At 37.3% G+C, this 20,400-nt stretch overlaps 1 protein-coding gene across 7 annotated transcripts in view; it reads right to left on the bottom strand.

The window, feature by feature from the left end:
• rngo (DNA damage inducible 1 homolog rngo) overlaps positions 1 to 20,400 on the bottom strand; it is a 53,517-nt gene that overhangs the window by 18,067 nt on the left and 15,050 nt on the right. For 3 of the 7 annotated variants that reach the window (XM_071679974.1, XM_071679973.1, XM_071679969.1), the window contains exons 3-4: positions 17,178 to 17,351; positions 1,289 to 1,408 (exon numbers count right to left, since the gene is read on the bottom strand). In XM_071679974.1, coding sequence (XP_071536075.1) covers positions 1,289 to 1,408; positions 17,178 to 17,351 — 294 coding nt within the window. The remainder of the gene's footprint in view (positions 1 to 1,288; positions 1,409 to 17,177; positions 17,352 to 20,400) is intronic. The other 4 variants (XM_071679970.1, XM_071679971.1, XM_071679972.1 and 1 more) reach the window with 4 other exon arrangements.

Raw genomic sequence — 20,400 nt, 5'->3', positions numbered from 1 at the left:
CACCCCATTAAGTAATTTTCCATATACCCCATATATTCATAGCACTTTCCATTACCACTCACTGTTAACCTTATCATACCCATCTCTGGATCCATAAATCCATCAAACAATTCAATCTCTTTCTCTAAGTAGTTCTTACACATATCCTCAAAGCAAACACCTGGTACATAACTTCAACTCCTGAACCCACACTGCTCCTCTCACCTAATCAGATGTTCCATACACAAGACCACATTCCTATTCACAAGTGTCCCACTCACATTATCATGTATACTCAACAGACTCGTTCTGTAGTTCTGTAATTGGAGCATGTACTCAAAAGACTTTACTGTACCTTTGTAACTGTAGCATTCACTTCTGTCCTGCTTGCATTCATATAAAGGCACCATACATGCATCTTTATAGGCCCCCAAGTACTTCACCTTGGGCCATACAAATGTTGAATAGCCTGACTAAACAATCAACATTATCATCCCCTTGAGAAACTCATCTGCTTCCACTCATGCTGCTTTACCACACTCATCTGATGCAAGGCCTTCATTACCTCCTCTCTTTTCACCATACCATTTACCAGGTTCTCTTAATCCACATACCATCTTGTCCTAAGTATACCACATCTAGCACCCTATTGCCTTACATAACCAACATCCCTTTAAACTATTTCATTTTTCTCACTCCTCTTTACTCTTGACAAGACCTTTTGCCCATGAATGGAGCTTTCAACATAAAACAAAACTGTATATTTTGACTAACCACTACATTATGCCACTCACATTTCCTACTTTCTATTTTCATATATATTTACTTATATCAAAATTTCATTAAATGTCCAAAAAGCATGCAAAGAGCACTAAGGGGATCTATGTGCAAAATCTTACGAAGGGAATCTATGAGCTAAATTTTATCAAAATCAAAGCACTAAGGAGATTTAGATGTCAAGCTGAATCACAACTGTATCAAGTTTTTGATAGACTGGTTAATACAATCAAATGAACCTATCAATAAGATCGTTTTCTTAAAATGTGAAACATACAACTCGTCTAATAAAAATAAGACCTGTCAACAACATATTCATAGGACAGCCCTCAGGTTAGCTTCTCGAGGCATTCAAGAGTACTCAAGACAAAAGGAAGACAAAAAGAGCAGTGTCACTAAATTCCTTTGTCGAATACTTCATATTTGGCTAAAATTCATCATGGGCAAAAACATCTACAAGAAATGTGATATACAAATCAAGTTATTCAAGCAGACAGTTTGTCAGATTACATAAAAAAGTCATACAGATTACCTAGGTCACCACTGGTAAGGGCCTCAGCTAATTTAGGGTTGTTGTGACGTAGCAGGGCAAGCTGTTCAGGATTGGCTAACAGCATGTCTCTTATCACCGCTGGGTCATCTTGGCCACTACCTGTTTGCCAAGGAAAGAGTCATTCTAGGTAATATCCAAGAACATTCCTCATAGATACTGATGCAAGAATATGCAAGGTCATCTACACTCAAGAAACATAGGAACACAAAACCAGTGACAGTAAAACGTATATTCTTATATTTACTTCAATCAAAATATTTATTTCTAAATAACCTCAATAATGATATTCATATCCAGTTATTAGTAATTTCCAACAGATCTATTAGTGGTTGGTTATCATACCATGCTGATCTTACAGATTCCTGTAAAATATACATACACACAGCATGGTAAGTAAAAACAAAAAAATAATGTCAGATATAGTTCAGTGAAAACACAGAAATTTCTTTTATAAAGAAATATACAGAAAAAAAACAGCAGTGGAGCTAAGCATATAATGCCCTACAAGAAGTGAACTTTGTACCAGTGAAAAGCATGTTTTTGAGCTAAATTTCTCACTTGCCCTCTCCTTCCATCAAGTTCTCTCACAATCACTCAAGTTACCTTAGGCGGGAGAAAACATAACAATTTATGCCACACATACAAACACACACGTAATACACAACTATAATGATTTCTTCAGGGTAATCTGAGAAAAGCTGAAATCACTGGCAATGTCAAAGTCCCCTTATGCAAGTGATTGTGACACCACCCCAACCAAAAACCCTTCCTATCTAGCTAACATGCTCATTAGTCTCACAGGCCCAAAACATCACTGAAAGATGACCTAAACTAAAAGTGGACGATGGGCTGGGCCATAAGATAAGGACAAGAAGGGAGCTTTGACTGAATGCATGTTTTTCACTACCTCAAAGCCAACCTCTCAAAGCAAACTACTTCACTTGTTCTTATCTTAAATGCTCTTACAAAAGTAATTACCCAGGAAGGAGAAATCATCTTCTAAGAAAATTATCTAAAGGTATGAAATGAAAACAAATACTAACTCTATCCAGAAGAAAACCATCTAAGAGATTCTTCAATACAGAAATTCTAGCACAGCTCAATTTTCCAAGTACATACCACACAACTTGCAATGAGATACATCATCTAAAGCTTTCAAGTTCATAAGTCTTAAGGGGCCTGCATAAAACACTGTCATGTGAAAGTGTTGCAAAACAACGAACAGGAGGGGCTAACTTAAAGAGTATTTTATCAAAAAATATGAACCTTAATGTAAATCCCTGGTCAGCATATGCATCCAAAAAGTTCTCCACACAAGTTGTAAAATACTCCCTCTTGAACATGGAACAAGAGTCCTAGAAATATCATCAATCCTTAAAGTACCAGATTCCTGTCAGTATTCACATTGAATGGCACTCCTGAGGTAAATCAACTTGAATTCCAAGCTGTTGGATGGATAAGACTGTCAACAGTTCTAATCCTTTACTTTAACTGAGGTTAGTATCACTTTATTTATCAACCGGAAAAAACACAAAAACTAAAAGTCTGCCAAGACTTTCTGGCTTCTAAAACTAGCCTCATGGCCATACATATTCCCAAAACGATTATGAATCTGTAATGTTTCTAAGTATAGTATCTTAGATAAAAGTGAAAAGACCAATGTAAAAAGCCATATGACCTATAGGGCAAAAGACAAAATTCAATTCCTCTTCATCCACTATGACTGCCTTAATCTTATAGTGCAGCTTAACTTCAAGTCTGTCACATTTGTTGTGAACAGCATCAATACAGAATAAACTGTGGAGATAAATGAAATAATAAAAGAGGATAAACTGTGGAGATAAATGAAATAATAAAAGAGGAAAGAGGAATACATAAGTCACAAAAGCTGTGAAGGATAGCGTAGGAAAGGGTGAGCTAGCAAGGAAGGAAGTGAGGGATGTTATGGATGTTATTCACAGACTGCTTGCCTCCCCTAAGATCCTCTGCCACTACCACCTCCAAGCACCATTCTAATCTCATCATAGAATTAGCTGTTCACTCTCTGTGTATCAGATAATTATTTTGTTAACTACATATGTCATGAATTTTGTACCAGTAAGAAAACATAGTTGCACAAGCTCATTCATTACATAAGAGAGATGTTTCCAGAGAAAACTGTTTAAAATATTTTTGATGCATTTGAAATGAAATAATACATCAATTTCTGTAATATATCAACATACTGCTAGAACTGTAGGTTTTAATTTTTGAGAAACCTTTCCTCTCTGAGGAAAAGTTTTCAAAATTTCCAATCCTACATATTATTCCAAGAGCCTTTCTCTTTGTCTTGGTCCACAAAATGACAACAGCCACATTCTCTTCAATCACAGAGAAAGCAAAGTAGAAAGCTCTTGACACTACTGAGGAACCTCCCTAAGAATCTAGGAAGCAAACTGTATTCAGAGGCACCAATAATTTCAAAAGTATAAACAAGTACAGTGTATGGTAACTGCAGAGGGCTAGCAGGGGTGTTTTGGAGGATTTTTTATTAGGATCTGTAACTGAACTTATCTGCTGAAAAAACACAGCCGAGCCAGGTATCCACATCAAAATTAGAATCATCTCTAAAAGGAATGCATAATCCTTCAGCTGAAGCAACTAGCAATTATATTCTATATTTTGAAAGTTGAGATAAAAAAAAATTAAAAACCTTTTACAACTAAGAAACAACCTAATTTCATATATACATATTAGGTCTTGCTCTGAATAATCCTTCAAAAGACGTCAAGCTTTCAACAAGATACAAAAGAAAAAATTCCCACAAATGTATATTCCCTGCTTTATGATATTCTCAATGAAAAATATTAATAAGATTAAACCCAGTTTCACAAGCATAAGAGTTCTTATGAAGCAACCATGCAAAATCTCAGACTTCTACAATATAAGATGCAGAGGCAATCCAAACAAAAAGTGCCCATAGATATATGTCCTCTTTCCTATCTAAAAAAATCAAAACAATTCTATCAATGTATCACTACTTATCATGGAGATAAGGGCACGCAAACATCATTTTCTAGGTATGCTAAGCCCTTTCTCTTCTTTTTCAATATAAACTGGACAAGTCCAATTGTACATTTGCATATGTACTAACCTTCAGAAATATGCATTCAAGCATTTCATCTTCGTAACATGCAGTTACAAATGAGATGAATTTGAGAAAAGTATTCGAATATGCATTTTTTTTATTCTGAATAATTTTTCTTTATTCAAGTTCCTGAAAATTTGCCTGGCACTGTGTTGGTATGGTTAAAGTACATCAGTAATTCAAAAGACAGTCCATCAGGAGCAAAAAGGCTGGCAGTATATCCATCGTACCTATCTCTCTCCAAAATGTACCAAGTTTATATTTCTTTCTTTCTTTCATACTATTCGCCATTTCCCACGTTAGCGAGGTAGCGTTAAGAACAGAGGATTGGGCCTTTGAGGGAATAGTTTATAATTATAGTTTATATTCACTCAAGTGAAAATGGTGAGCAAGTTATAGACAGCAGCCAATCAGCAAAGCTACTATCCTTATTAAAAAGTATCAAAATAATGCCCAAACACAATTTACATGGTCCACATCTGTAATGATGATTTTGCTCTTGTTTTTTCTAATACTAGGCTCAGTACTGGACTACACTCAGCATCTTTTCTTCACATATACCATACCCTACCTTTCCTTGTCTATCTTGTCTTTTTCACTTTAAAGATTGTGACTCTCTCCTCTGTCCCTTGTTTCACTCAGAATTTTTCACTTCAAAAATTTTATTCTTTCCTTTGCCCCTTGTTTCATTCACAGTCTGCCACCAGTGATGTCTAAGGACATTGACTGTTGCCTCTGTCATAAAAATGCACCTCTTGAAATAGGCATGAGCATCAAATGAATCCAAAATCTAAGCTGAGCAGTCAATTGCTCTTAACAAATCCTATATTACAATAATTCTCAGTATATATAAAAAGTTTACCCCTGCATCATACTATGACAACCTTCTTTTATAGATTCCCCTTCCCAAACAAACTTGATGTTCATAAAACGTATAAATACAATATTGAAACAAGCACTAAAAAATTGCATCTCCAAACCCATTCTAAACTCTTCCACCAGACATACTTCACTTATATTACATACCATAGAAATGTATGCATTACATACTCTCATCCGTGATCCGGGTATCACCCAGGAAATTCATGCCATCAGAATGACTAATATCTCATGCACAAGGGACCTATCTTTTGAACAATTCAGCCCCACTATGTGAAAACAGATGACAGTAAAGAGGTACAGTATTTTGAAGCATACTTTGACTTAATATTACCCACATAATGGTGCAAGTTGCATTATTTAATGTGCTGAATGCAATACTTCTGATCATGTATACATGTTCTTCACCATCAAAGCTGTGCGTGTGAAAGAAATGTGATAAGTGTGAAGCAAACAAACAGAACCTCCATGTTCTTCCCTCTTATCTCATGGTAATGAAGGATCAAGTACCAGCCCATATGTGCCAGGCAAACAGCCCCTTCAGTCATTTTTACTCTAAGTAGTATAATATCTTTAAACTTTTACTACTCACGATGAATGCTGTGCCTGTCTTTGCAATACGAGTCGAGATTGATACCAAGTTCATGAGAAAGAGAAAAAAAAAACCACAACGTCACCCCCAAAATGTGCTAGCCACTTCCTCTCCTCACATTCAACGGGGGTGTGCATAGAGTAATATTTCAACATTCATCTTAATTATTCATTTTGCTTTGTCGCTGTCTCCCACGTTAGCGAGGTAGCGCAAGGAAACAGACAAAAGAATGGCCCAACCCACCCACATACACATGTATATACCTACACGTCCACATACACAAATATGCATATCTATACATCTCAACATATACATATACATATATATATATATATATATATATATATATATATACATACACAGGCATATACATATATAACACATGTGCAAAATTCATACTGTCTGCCTTTATTCATTCCCATCGCCACCTCACCCCACATGAAATAACAACCCCCTACCCCTCATGTGTGCAAGGTAGCGCTAGGAAAAGAAAACAAAGGCCACATTCGTTCACACTCAGTCTCTAGCTGTCATGTAATAATGCACTGAAACCACAGCTCCCTTTCCACATCAAGGCCCCACAGAACTTTCCATGGTTTATCCCAGACACTTAACATGCCCTGGCTCAATCCATTGACAGCACGTCAACCCCGGTATACCACATCATTCCAATTCACTCTATTCCTAGCACGCCTTTCACCCTCCTGCATGTTCAGGCCCCAATCACTCAAAATCTTTTTTGCTCCATCTTTCCACCTCCAATTTGGTCTCCCATTTCTCCTCATTCCCTCCACCTCTGACACATATATCCTCTTGATCAATCTTTCCTCACTCATTCTCTCCATGTGACCAAACCATTTCAAAACACCCTCTTCTGCTCTCTCAACCACACTCTTTTTATTACCACACATCTCTCTTACCCTTTCATTGGTTACCCGATCAAACCATCTCACACCACATATTGTCCTCAAACATCTCATTTCCAGCACATTCACCCTCCTCCGCACAACTCTATCTATAGCCCACGCCTTGCAACCATATAACATTGTTGGAACCACTATTCCTTCAAACATACCCATTTTTGCTCTCCGAGATAATGGTCTCGACTTCCACACATTCTTCAATGCTCCCAGAATTTTCGCCCCCACCCTACGATTCACTTCCGCTTCCATGGTTCCATCCGCTGCCAATTCCACTCCCAGATATCTAAAACACTTCACTTCCTCCAGTTTTTCTCCATTCAAACTTACCTCCCACTTGACTTGACCCTCAACCCTACTGTGCCTAATAACCTTGCTCTTATTCACAATTACTCTCAGCTTTCTTCTTTCACACACTTTACCAAACTCAGTCACCAGCTTCTGCAGTTTCTCACATGAATCAGCCACCAGTGCTGTATCATCAGCAAACAACAACTGACTCACTTCCTAAGCTCTCTCATCCACAACAGACTGCATACTTGCCCCTCTTTCCAAAACTCTTGCATCACCTCCCTAACAACCCCATCCATAAACAAATTAAACAACCAAGCAGACATCACACACCCCTGCCACAAACCCACATTCACTGAGAACCAATCACTTTCCTTTCTTCCTACACGTACACATGCCTTACATCCTCGATAAAAACTTTTCACTGCTTCTAACAACTTGCCTCCGAGAACCAATCACTTTCCTTTCTTCCTACACGTACACATGCATTACATCCTCGATAAAAACTTTTCACTGCTTCTAACAACTTGCCTCCCACACCATATATTCTTAATACCTTCCATAGAGCATCTCTATCAACTCTATCATATGCCTTCTCCAGATCCATGAATGCTATATACAAATCCATTTGCTTTTCTAAGTATTTCTCACATACATTCTTCAGAGCAAACACCTGATCCACACATCCTCTACCACTTCTGAAATCACACTGCTCTTCCCCAATCTGATGCTCTGTACATGCCTTCACCCTCTCAATCAATACCCTCCCATATAATCTACCAGGAATACTCAACAAACTTATACCTCTGTAATTTGAGCACTCACTTTTATCCCCTTTGCCTTTGTACAATGGCACTACGCAAGCATTGCGCCAATCCTCAGGCACCTCACCATGAGTCATTCATACATTAAATAACCTTACCAACCAGTCAACAATACAGTCACCCCCTTTTTTAATAAATTCCACTGCAATACCATCCAAACCTGCTGCCTTGCCGGCTTTCATCTTCCGCAAAGCTTTTACTACCTCTTCTCCGTTTACCAAATCATTTTCCCTAACCATCTCACTTTGCACACCACCTCGACCAAAACACCCTATATCTGCCACTCTATCATCAAACACATTCAGCAAACCTTCAAAATACTCAACATATAATCGATATTTCAACATATAATCATATATTTCACCATAAATTTGTGTATGTGAATAAACAAGAGCAGAGTGAAACACAGTAAGAAAGAACAAAACAACACCCCTGTGTCTTCCACTGTTAGCAGGAGCTACCAGTTATGTTAACCACAACCACTTTGCCCATTCGGCACCCACCAGGCCAACACAAAGGAATCAATATTACCTTTGGAGTATTTTCTTTTATTTTTGCGTGCCACTCTACCATTTCATGGTCCTTTTTTCTGCACACTGTGTTTGCCTTTCTGTATCTATCCAAAAGTTTAAAGGTTAAGGAGAGTAGTTGGCTAGTGGCTAACTTTTGACTACTGTTTCAAGAGTGTCTATGTATATGCTTCATTTCTAAGGGCTGGGGAAGTTAAGGAGTCATATAGTTTCTTAAACATTCACCAAATTTAGGTCTTTTGACCCATCACATTAAGGCATAATTGCCAACTTGCTATTTGTTTTTCAGTTATCAAGCTGAAAACACTTGTTTATAGACTGATGATGTCAAGCATTTGGACTCTTTCTGTGATCCATGCTGAAAGTGAATGCCTTTTCTTTATGGGATTTGTGACATGTGGTGAAAAATCTGGACTGTCTCTATGCCCAAATGGTGCATGTTTTTTGTTAGTTTGGCTGATGCTTTGAAATAAGTTATATCATGAACTAGGCATGGGAAATTATCTAAAAAAAAAATTTTTGAGTTTGGATCCCATCTATGTCGGCTAACCCACTTTTCTATAGTTGTGCATATGTAGTTCATGGCAGTATAAATTGGGTAGATGGGATGATGGGTCATCAGAGAGGGTGAGAATCCCAGTAGACAGTACTCAGTGGTAAAAGAATGTGTCTGGTGAGGTTGGCTACTGGAGGCAGAGGGATGGAAGTCTCATTGGTTGGTTATGAAGGATGATACGGTGCAGTTGGTTTTTGATTACCTCATCTTGAGTGTACGTGTTCAGCCAAGATGTCTGGTGGACACTGAAATCTATGCACTATATAATGTTGAGTGTGCTGGTTAGATTGCAGCTGGAACGTCTGTTGGCAGCAGGGGATATGTACCTGTTCATTATGTTGTATTATGTAGCTTTATTCCAGAGTGAAATTTCAAGAGTGATGTCATTGTTTGATTTGTTTTGAGTGCTGAGTCATGTCAGTAAATGGGATATTGTAGCAAACAAGTGTTATACATTCTCCTTGTCCATGTTTTCAGTCTTGTACTTGGGTTGTGCTGTTTTAGGAGGGAAGGAGGTTGGAAAAGAGTGCAAAACTGATTTCTTATATGTTCTTGAAGTAGGCTGAGTAGTTCTGTGACTTTGTTTATAATCCCACTGATGCTAAACTTAAAAATGTTTTACATGTAACTGTGGTTCTGAGGGGTGGTAATGTTTGTTTTTAGAGGGTTGGGTTGTGTATCATGCACTGGTGCTTGAAAGGTGTTCATGACGGGAGAGGGTTTCATTGACTGTTGGCAACAGTAGAGTATAAGTGGCTGAAGTATGTCTAATGCTAGTTTGCCTTTTATGGAGGTGAGTGATGTGCAATGAATATGAATCCATTGGTGGCAAATGTTAAATCAGAAAGAGTATTGCACTTCGGTGACAAGAGCCTGGCATAATGGGCATAAGTAGGTGGGTAGTCTATGGTTGACTAATGTCAACAGTCTGTATTAATATTTCAAGGATGACGGTAAATGGATAACAAATGTGAAACAAATACCACAACAAAATATGAATAATGATAGTTTGCTGCTTACATTAATCATTACAGATGTTTTAGCATAAAAGAATTATTCAGACACCAGGAATGGACACTAAAGTAATCCTGAGCAATCTTTCCCAATGGAAAAGTAACTCTGGAAACTTACATAAAGACTGTAGAGTTTATGGCTTAACCTTTTAACAATCAACCAAATATCCCCTTACCGAAAACAGTTGTATGTGCAACTGTTCCAGACCCATCTCAAAATTTTCAAGTTATAGATGAAAAGAACAGGTCTTTCATCTTCACTTAAACATGTTATCATAATTTTCATCCAGATTTGAGATTCAGTTGTCTCTGTACTGTAATAAGCTTAGAGTTCCTACACAAAAGGAGAAAGCCCATTATATGCATATGCATAACATTTTTCATTCTGAATGCCTGTATTCATGTGAGGCTTTTAAACTCTGCCCATATAAAAAAAAAATTCATGTGGATCTCTAGGCTCCAGAGGAAAACAGTAACTGTGAGGTCACATACTCCTTCTACCATGTGCAATAAACTTTAGTCCAAAAAATTATGCTGTTGGGAGAAAAAATAAAAAAGCACTGGTGGTGATTCAGCATATTTGATGAGTTAGGACTCCAAGTCTTCAAGTATGTTCAGTTACAATTTCCTCATGGAGATCATCATACCTGAATGAGTAATAGGTTAGCAAAATCAACCATCATGTACACAACAATAATGAAGAGAAGAAACTCACTTCACTCTTTGCACACTGGTATCAAATTACGTAATATCATTGCTGTCATGTACTATGCAACTCACCCTACAGTTCCAGGGTTCTTTACGCATTCATTACCATATGATAAACACTTTCTCAAAACAGCTATCAATCTACTCTATGAATAAGCCATCTTGTTAATATCAATACCTTTCTCATATACAAAGGTGCCCAATGTACATCATGAGCAATAAATATGATCATTCTAGCCATAACACTCCTGAAAAATCCTCATCATCCTCACATTTCCCAAGCAGTGCACTGACTGCATACACCAACATAATGATCCACCAGTGTCCCCAGTCTACTACAACACCTACCTATTCTATATTACTTTTCATTCATTTCTCCTTATATTTTCATATGATCAGTCATAATACAGTCTCTGCAAGAAAAATCCAACAATTGCCATTTAATGTAAGACTTACATATGTCAGGTTTTATTTAAGGAAAAATTCTTGTGAACTGCTTATGGTGGGGATACTGGATATCTGGCATCATGGTACAGTCTTAGAAGTCATATGACACGAATTGTCGCCTCAGGTACCCTGTCATATTGCAGCAGAGGGATATGATATAATGTTTGCTTGCTGTCCTTGCATTCTGTGATAATTATACTATTCGTGTTCTGGGTGGTATTTTTCCAAACTATTTTACTAACCCCAGCTAGGATGTTCCAAGAAGAAAAGGCCCATTCACTTGCTTAGAAGGCAAGAGAATGCAACTTCAAGCAAGATTTCAAGACGTAATGGCAGCACCAATTTCACCATCCAAACACTATTTCTTTTTTCTTCCTTCTAATGTTATCCCTCCCCAAAAAAAGCTGAACATAGTCAGTCTAGGAAGACCAGTAATGCAAATGATACCCTGAGAGGGATGTAGTTTTCAATACCTCACATTTCAGGTTAGCAGTCACCTTAATGGTCTTCCAAGGTCAATCAGGCCCAGCTATGGAATGGAAGACATTAAAAAGAAAGAAAAAAGTGTCCAAATGTTGAACTGGTACCCTGCCAGTATATCTTAATATCTTGCATGCACACATATTTTCTTACTTCAAAGCAAGAATAAAACACATGGACTGCAAGCAAATGTTGCATCCCTCCACTCTCAATACCATGGAGTAATTGAGAGGGCAAATCATGTAGTCTTACTCATAAGACTTTACCACACTGCCAGACATATGATATCTCCACCATAAGCAAGTACCATCGCAAGAGCTGCCCCCAAAATAAAACCTTATGCATAAGAGCCTTATTGAATGGCAATTGTGATATTTTGACAAAGACTGTACAAGGCTCTCTGTCACACTTTCACTACATAATACAGAAATAAATCGATGGCATGTAATTTCCATCTACCATAAACTTTCATGAAAACACTATGCTAAATTCAGTTAACACTTATGGAGATCCACAATTTCTAACTATTTCACTTGTCAAAACATGCAAGAAAAAGTATCTATAATCAATGATCAGCACTGAAAATAAAAAACAGAGCATTCCCTATTGAAACTTTATATACATAAAATGAGGCAAAAAAAAAAAAAAATGCAAAAGCAAATGTTAAGAAACCACAGTTCCTCCAGTTGCAAAAAGCTACCTAATAATATTAATGAGCATACACCATTCAAAATTATTTAAACAATCTCATTACAAATAGAAACCATGCTCAATGACAAAATATGAGTATTTCAAGTATGATGCATGCAAATAATACATACAGACATACACACACAAAATAATAAATTCATCTCCCATGAAGATGAGAATTCCATTATAAGAAAAAACATGCACATACCAACAAGAACATACAGTTTCTTCTGTAAAAAGTTCTACCCCGAACTAGCAAAATTCCTCAACTCCACTATCATTGTTTTTCTCAAACAATAAAAAATGTCCCACTAATGAAAACCTTCATGTGTTCTACCGGTGACAAAGTCTACTAGCTAGCAGTCTCTCAATAAGTTTCAACCCAACCCAATCCCCAGCCTACTCTATGAAAGTATGTTTAACTGGGCTTATGCAATCAGTGCAAGCTCCACCATCAGCACTGATTATATGAAAACTACTATACAATCTACTGCTCTGTCAACTTTGTTGATATTATCACAACCAAGAGAAATACATGACCTCTGTGTCACCATCACTGACTTTACCAAAGTTTCTGACTGATTCAGTCACAACATAATCATCAACAACAGTATCAGTACTGAAGCTGCAGAGAGGTCTCACTCAACTGCTTGCAAACTCCCTCAGTAACTATTGTCACACTCCTGTACTTTGACAGTCCATATACATCCTCAGTAATAATGAAATTACAAGTGTCATATACCATGATGACCCATGACCAATTTTCAGTCAACAGAGGATTGTCTCCAAATGGCAATTGCTGTTAAAAGAGGAACACTATACATAAAAATCGTTCTTTAGCTTCTGTAGTCTGTTTTTCTTCTGAGTTTTCAAGTCCCATCTAACTTGGTCTGAGATGAATACCACCGTGCTGCTGATCTTCAACTTGGAGACAAGTATCCCCAAGAAGCAGAATCATGCTACTTCCTTCCTGAATCCCATTAACAACACCCTCAGTTGCAAAATCAACAAATTTGAAGGTAAGACTATGTGTAGTCCAAGAATAAAAGATTGGCAGATTCAAAGGGCAGGCTGATGCAAGCTCAAAGCATTTACAACAAAAGATAAAAAAGTAATAACCACAAATCATGTGCAGTGAAGGCATTTCATGTGTGAGGGTTGAATGGAAAAATAGAATGCAATTCTCAAAAGACAATTCAACTCACAAACCAGAGTAAATAGTCATGAAATGCCAAAATAACACAAAAAAGTTTCTACATAATGTGATGTGTTACATAAAATAAGCTGTGACATTGTATGGAATTGATCCATCCTACATGTCATTTAGGATTACAACCAGACAGGCAAAGATATGTATTGAATGTGTAATGCTTTTGACACCTGAAAAACACCATAAAAAACAAATAATTCTTTCTAAGAATGGCAACATAAATCTAACTACAGGTGATTCATTCTTAAATGCATAACAGGAGGAGTTCTATTATGTAAATATCTAAGTTATATTTTCAATTCATTTGGAACATCTAATCAAACTACTTAATCCTTTACTGATTACTGCTTGCCTGTAATCTATGTTTTAGTAACTTTTTTCATAACTGAATGTCATTTCCTGCATTAATGAGGTAAATGTTTTTTTTCTTTTTTTTTTTTTTTGCTTTGTCGCTGTCTCCCACGTTTGCGAGGTAGCGCAAGGAAACAGACGAAAGAAATGGCCCAACCCACCCCCATACACATGTATACACATACGTCCACACACGCAAATATACATACCTACACAGCTTTCCATGGTTTACCCCAGACGCTTCACATGCCTTGATTCAATCCACTGACAGCACGTCAACCCCGGTATACCACATCGCTCCAATTCACTCTATTCCTTGCCCTCCTTTCACCCTCCTGCATGTTCAGGCCCCGATCACACAAAATCTTTTTCACTCCATCTTTCCACCTAAAATTTGGTCTCCCTCTTCTCCTCGTTCCCTCCACCTCCGACACATATATTCTCTTGGTCAATCTTTCCTCACTCATTCTCTCCATGTGCCCGAACCATTTCAAAACACCCTCTTCTGCTCTCTCAACCACGCTCTTTTTATTTCCACACATCTCTCTTACCCTTACGTTACTTACTCGATCAAACCACCTCACACCACACATTGTCCTCAAACATCTCATTTCCAGCACATCCATCCTCCTGCGCACAACTCTATCCATAGCCCACGCCTCGCAACCATACAACATTGTTGGAACCACTATTCCTTCAAACATACCCATTTTTGCTTTCCGAGATAATGTTCTCGACTTCCGCACATTCTTCAAGGCTCCCAGAATTTTCGCCCCCTCCTCCACCCTATGATCCACTTCCGCTTCCATGGTTCCATCCGCTGCCAGATCCACTCCCAGATATCTAAAACACTTTACTTCCTCCAGTTTTTCTCCATTCAAACTCACCTCCCAATTGACTTGACCCTCAACCCTACTGTACCTAATTACCTTGCTCTTATTCACATTTACTCTTAACTTTCTTCTTTCACACACTTTACCAAACTCAGTCACCAGCTTCTGCAGTTTCTCACATGAATCAGCCACCAGCGCTGTATCATCAGCGAACAACAACTGCCTCACTTCCCAAGCTCTCTCATCCCCAACAGACTTCATACTTGCCCCTCTTTCCAAAACTCTTGCATTCACCTCCCTAACCACCCCATCCATAAACAAATTAAACAACCATGGAGACATCACACACCCCTGCCGCAAACCTACATTCACTGAGAACCAATCACTTTCCTCTCTTCCTACACGTACACATGCCTTACATCCTCGATAAAAACTTTTCACTGCTTCTAACAACTTTCCTCCCACACCATATATTCTTAATACCTTCCACAGAGCATCTCTATCAACTCTATCATATGCCTTCTCCAGATCCATAAATGCTACATACAAATCCATTTGCTTTTCTAAGTATTTCTCACATACATTCTTCAAAGCAAACACCTGATCCACACATCCTCTACCACTTCTGAAACCACACTGCTCTTCCCCAATCTGATGCTCTGTACATGCCTTCACCCTCTCAATCAATATCCTCCCATATAATTTACCAGGAATACTCAACAAACTTATACCTCTGTAATTTGAGCACTCACTCTTATCCCCTTTGCCTTTGTACAATGGCACTATGCACGCATTCCGCCAATCCTCAGGCACCTCACCATGAGTCATACATACATTAAATAACCTTACCAACCAATCAACAATACAGTCACCCCCTTTTTTAATAAATTCCACTGCAATACCATCCAAACCTGCTGCCTTGCCGGCTTTCATCTTCCGCAAAGCTTTTACTACCTCTTCTCTGTTTACCAAATCATTTTCCCTAACCCTCTCACTTTGCACACCACCTCGACCAAAACACCCTATATCTGCCACTCTATCATCAAACACATTCAACAAACCTTCAAAATACTCACTCCATCTCCTTCTCACATCCCCACTACTTGTTATCACCTCCCCATTTGCGCCCTTCACTGAAGTTCCCATTTGCTCCCTTGTCTTACGCACTTTATTTACCTCCTTCCAGAACATCTTTTTATTCTCCCTAAAATTTAATGATACTCTCTCACCCCAACTCTCATTTGCCCTTTTTTTCACCTCTTGCACCTTTCCTCTGACCTCATGTCTCTTTCTTTTATACATCTCACACTCAATTTCATTTTTTCCCTGCAAAAATGTATTTTCCCTTAATTTCTCCCCTATTTTTTCCAACTTCATCTGTTAATTTCCCTTATAAGTATGACAGCTTAAGCAATCCTCATTGTTTTACATATTGTCATTTCCTCACAAAACTAAGTAGCACCTACTTCACTAATCTGACAGCTACTTTTTTTTTATACAAAATTTTACAGAAAATGATACGGGTGTTAATGATTAAGTAGTGACACTTAAAAGATGTACAGACTCTAGGCTAAGTGTCCCAGGAAGAATCAGCATGACCCAACATCTTTAAATGTAGGGAAAGGAAAATAATAGATCAGTAATTCCTAATTCAACAGAACACCTAATGCAGTATTCTGATTGATTCAAAAGTGAGTCTAACAAATATAATTTACTAAAACTGGTTATTTATAAGGAACTAAAGACACTAGACAACACAGCCCCATATAATCAAGAATTGCTTTGCAGCCATCATATTACAAAAGCTGCAACTGCCACTCCTATGTAATCAAAAGTCTCATGACATGGGATTAAAATTATTGTTCTCTTTGCTAATGAAGTCCTCAACTAAACATCTCTACACTTCCTGAAGCACTACATTTGTGTACTACACCAAAAGCCAGATACAGTATCCTACAAGCTATCAAACCAAGAAACCTACTTGGTCTTACAGAAAGAGCTACAACTTTTTATATAATAGTTTAGCACAAAAGCAAAAAACCTTACTGGGGAATTAATCAAAACATGCAACAAACAAGATGTCTCAAAAGTCAATACAATGGAATTTTAACTGGGTGTAACCTGTAAGATAATAATGAAAATAACTTTTTACACTTTTTCATCCCAGGCACCTTAACTGTGGTAGTAAAATAAGAGAAGCAACATTTTCAGGTTGCAGACCACAAGAAAAATTTACAGCCAACATAACTGTTTAAAATTTCCCAAATGACAACATATATACAAAAATGCACATAAATGTTTTGTTTCTTCTCATTAATTAATACTGATAATGATTAAATGTGCTACGGGTCCAGTCATTAATTCACAGTGTGCACTTTGAGCCATCCAGGATGACAGCATTTTAAGAGAGTTCCCACCTGCACTGCCCAGGCCTAAGTCCCCATCATCACCCAGCTGCTCTTCCTCACCCTCCTGACCTGCCTCCTGGCCTTGACTATTACTTGATGGAGTCTGACCTACGGCTGCAGATGATGCATCGGTCTGCTGGGCACCTGGTAGCTGGATGTTGCTGAAGTCAATCTGGCCGATCTCTGTTTTGGACCAAATTCAAGGTACAGTGGACAAGCCAGTGCATTTAAAGGTGAGTGAAATACTTACCTAGGTACAGTATGATAGAAATATCTACTGACATGCTAAAGATTATCAAAGCACTGCTTAGCTTTCTTATTTTTCCTTAACATATTTTTAAGGTGCATATGTAGGATACAATAAACATAATTTTCTTGTAACTGTAAGGGAATTAGGTGTCTAACCCACATCACTGACCTGGATATTTTTGTCTCTTGAAAATATGCCTCTGCTCATCTCCTGTCAATATTTTCTATATATTTTTTGCTTAAGCTTGGAAGGTTGAGATCGAATACAGTTGCCTTCCATCACTCAAATATTCTGGCTGTTTTACAAATTTCTTGTGTCATTCCAATCAGATACCTATTCCTCTGTAACATCTCTTAATATAATCCTTTTCCATTTTTACTGCTTCTGTGAAACACAAAATACTTGCATTCTCCATTTTACTCCTGATTCCTCCAATTCTAATGTATTTCAGTTGGTTGATCTCAAAGTGGAGCTCTTCCAGTTCTGGTTAGCTGGAAATACTTTCATTTCAGTCCCCACTGTTGCACTCCTCATTATCAGTACATCCAATTATGGTAATTTCTCATAATTTTCATGCAATAAAATATCTAGGTGAGTGAGATAGGTTAAAGACCTGATAACAATAGCACAACAGAATTCAGTATATCATGAATACTGTAAGTGTTTAGACAATAAAATATTTGAACAAAACTGGTTATAAGTTGCCCTTATCTATTTAAGGCTGGAAAACAACTCCCCCCCTCATCATTAACAGAAAAGACTTTCCCAAGCAGCTTAGGTAAATAATTATAAATTCAATCTATCTGAGGTACATACCTCTAAAAACTCTGTGGCAAACTCAAAATTCAAAAACCTATCAAAAATTATATCTAAAGTTACATGTTTCTTTATCTGAAGAAATCAAAAAGAAAACTAAGGACTAAATCTAATGTAACTAAAGGAACATACTGGAAAAGTAAAAACACCTAGAGCTCTGATGAGAAACATAGCACCATCCAAAGAACTTCTGTACAGTTCCAATGAAGCTACTGTATAAATGTCATCCAATTTAAAACCATCAAAAATCCATCTTTGCATTATATGGAACAGTAGGCAATTTAAAAAGTATGCCACACTTTTTCCAAGCTCAAATATAGTGGGAGTAAATATTCAAAGCAGATTGAATATGCAGAGCACATTGTGGCAAATGAAAACGTTGTAAGCTTTTTTCATCTCACCTTAACTGCTTCAGTCTGACAAGCATTGGCATTTGTAATTCATCAAAGGTAAATACAAGTCAAACTTACACTGAAATAATCAACCCTTTCACTGCAGTAGTCCTAATATCTAAGGTATACTCTCTGTGGGATATTCTCACACATTTCAATAAACACCCCCATAAGTTTATCAAAATCAACTAAAACAATGCAAACCACTTAAATCAAATGCATCTAGATACGAAAAAGAAAGATGCAATTCAATGCTTAGCTTTACTGAAATGTCTCTGAAACTGTGTAATATGCAATCTTTGCCCTAGATTATAGGTTTATATATAGGTGAGATATCAGCATCAGTCACATAATTCTTGTTTTAGAAATTTTCAGATCTTTTTGCCAAAATACCTTGAAAAATGTTAAATGTATATCACAATGATTATATTTAGAGGTACATAGATATAATGCAACAAATTTTATCATGATTGCAAAATGGACATACTGTTCTATCAAAGTACGTCTGTATAATTAGGTTAAACATTAAATTGCAAATATCATCAACAGATGATGTACAGTTCACTGCAATTATCATCTGATGAGCTAACGGCTACCATCCTTATCTGCATTCCTAGCTATTGTTTGATTCCACCAATTATCCACACTGTCATCACCATTCTTCACCCACAGCTGTGGTGAAAAATATCACGTCTCAGTCACTCATAAATGTCATCATAAAAGGTGCACATTACAATTCAAAGCTCCCATTCTCTCTCCCTAAATAAAGCACTAACCAATGAAAATTTTTCATTACTTATGGACAAAATATACATCTTCAAGAAATCATTTTTCAGATTTACAATTTTTTGGCACACAGGAAAGAATACCTTAGGATCAACCATGCAGTTTCAGGGTTAATGACATGAAATGTCATACCATGTCTACCAGTTTTCAGTTAAGCTGAGTAAGGTATAATTCCTTTGCACAATGCATGCTGACGGTGGAGATAAGTGCCAATTACTATGATCTTATTAAGCTTAGATGAGTAATATCCATGCCTTCATGCAACCACATACCGTATAAGGTGGCTGTGAATGGCTTTCTGCCTCAGCACAAAATCATTAAAAATTCTTACTAAAGTTCTGTGTACTGCTACATAGGCCACTTTTTCAAGACCACATAGTGATAACTGTCACTTGTTAATTCTGTCTGCCAATATCACATCAAAGTCAATCATCACCTCCGACTAGATTCAGAAAAATATAAGAAAAATGTATAATAAATGATATCCTGAAAGCATGAGAATTAGTCTTCATACTTCAGTCCTATCAGTCCTAAGACAATTATGAAAAAAAACTGGCACAGAATAACATGATTTATAATTCCTTAGACATTTTTGAGAATTGATCCGAGCTTAAACATAAGCAAATCTACTACTACTGGAAGAGAATTATCAGGCTGCAATACATGAAAACACATATGTAACTAAATATATACTACCTTTCATTGCTTTAGCCATAGAAGAATCCAAGCAGATATTAGCTTGGTGCCAACTCACACATGGTGCCACCAAAAACAAAACTTTGATTACTGCATAAATACCTTATATATTTGTATAACTATTCAACAACCTATTCTGTCACATGGTAATATGGAAATCATCCTGCAACTGTAAAGTAAACTTCCCTCCAATGGGTGTTCTAAGAATGTCAAACCTTGCTTATGGGCTCCAGACATCAGTTAATGTGATTACTATTTGTGTTACAGAGACAGAGTTCTACACTCGTGCTCA

Source organism: Panulirus ornatus, chromosome 30, assembly GCF_036320965.1.
Source record: "Panulirus ornatus isolate Po-2019 chromosome 30, ASM3632096v1, whole genome shotgun sequence".
NCBI classification, from domain to species: Eukaryota; Metazoa; Arthropoda; class Malacostraca; order Decapoda; family Palinuridae; genus Panulirus; species Panulirus ornatus.
This window is presented reverse-complemented; position numbering and strand designations above follow the sequence as displayed.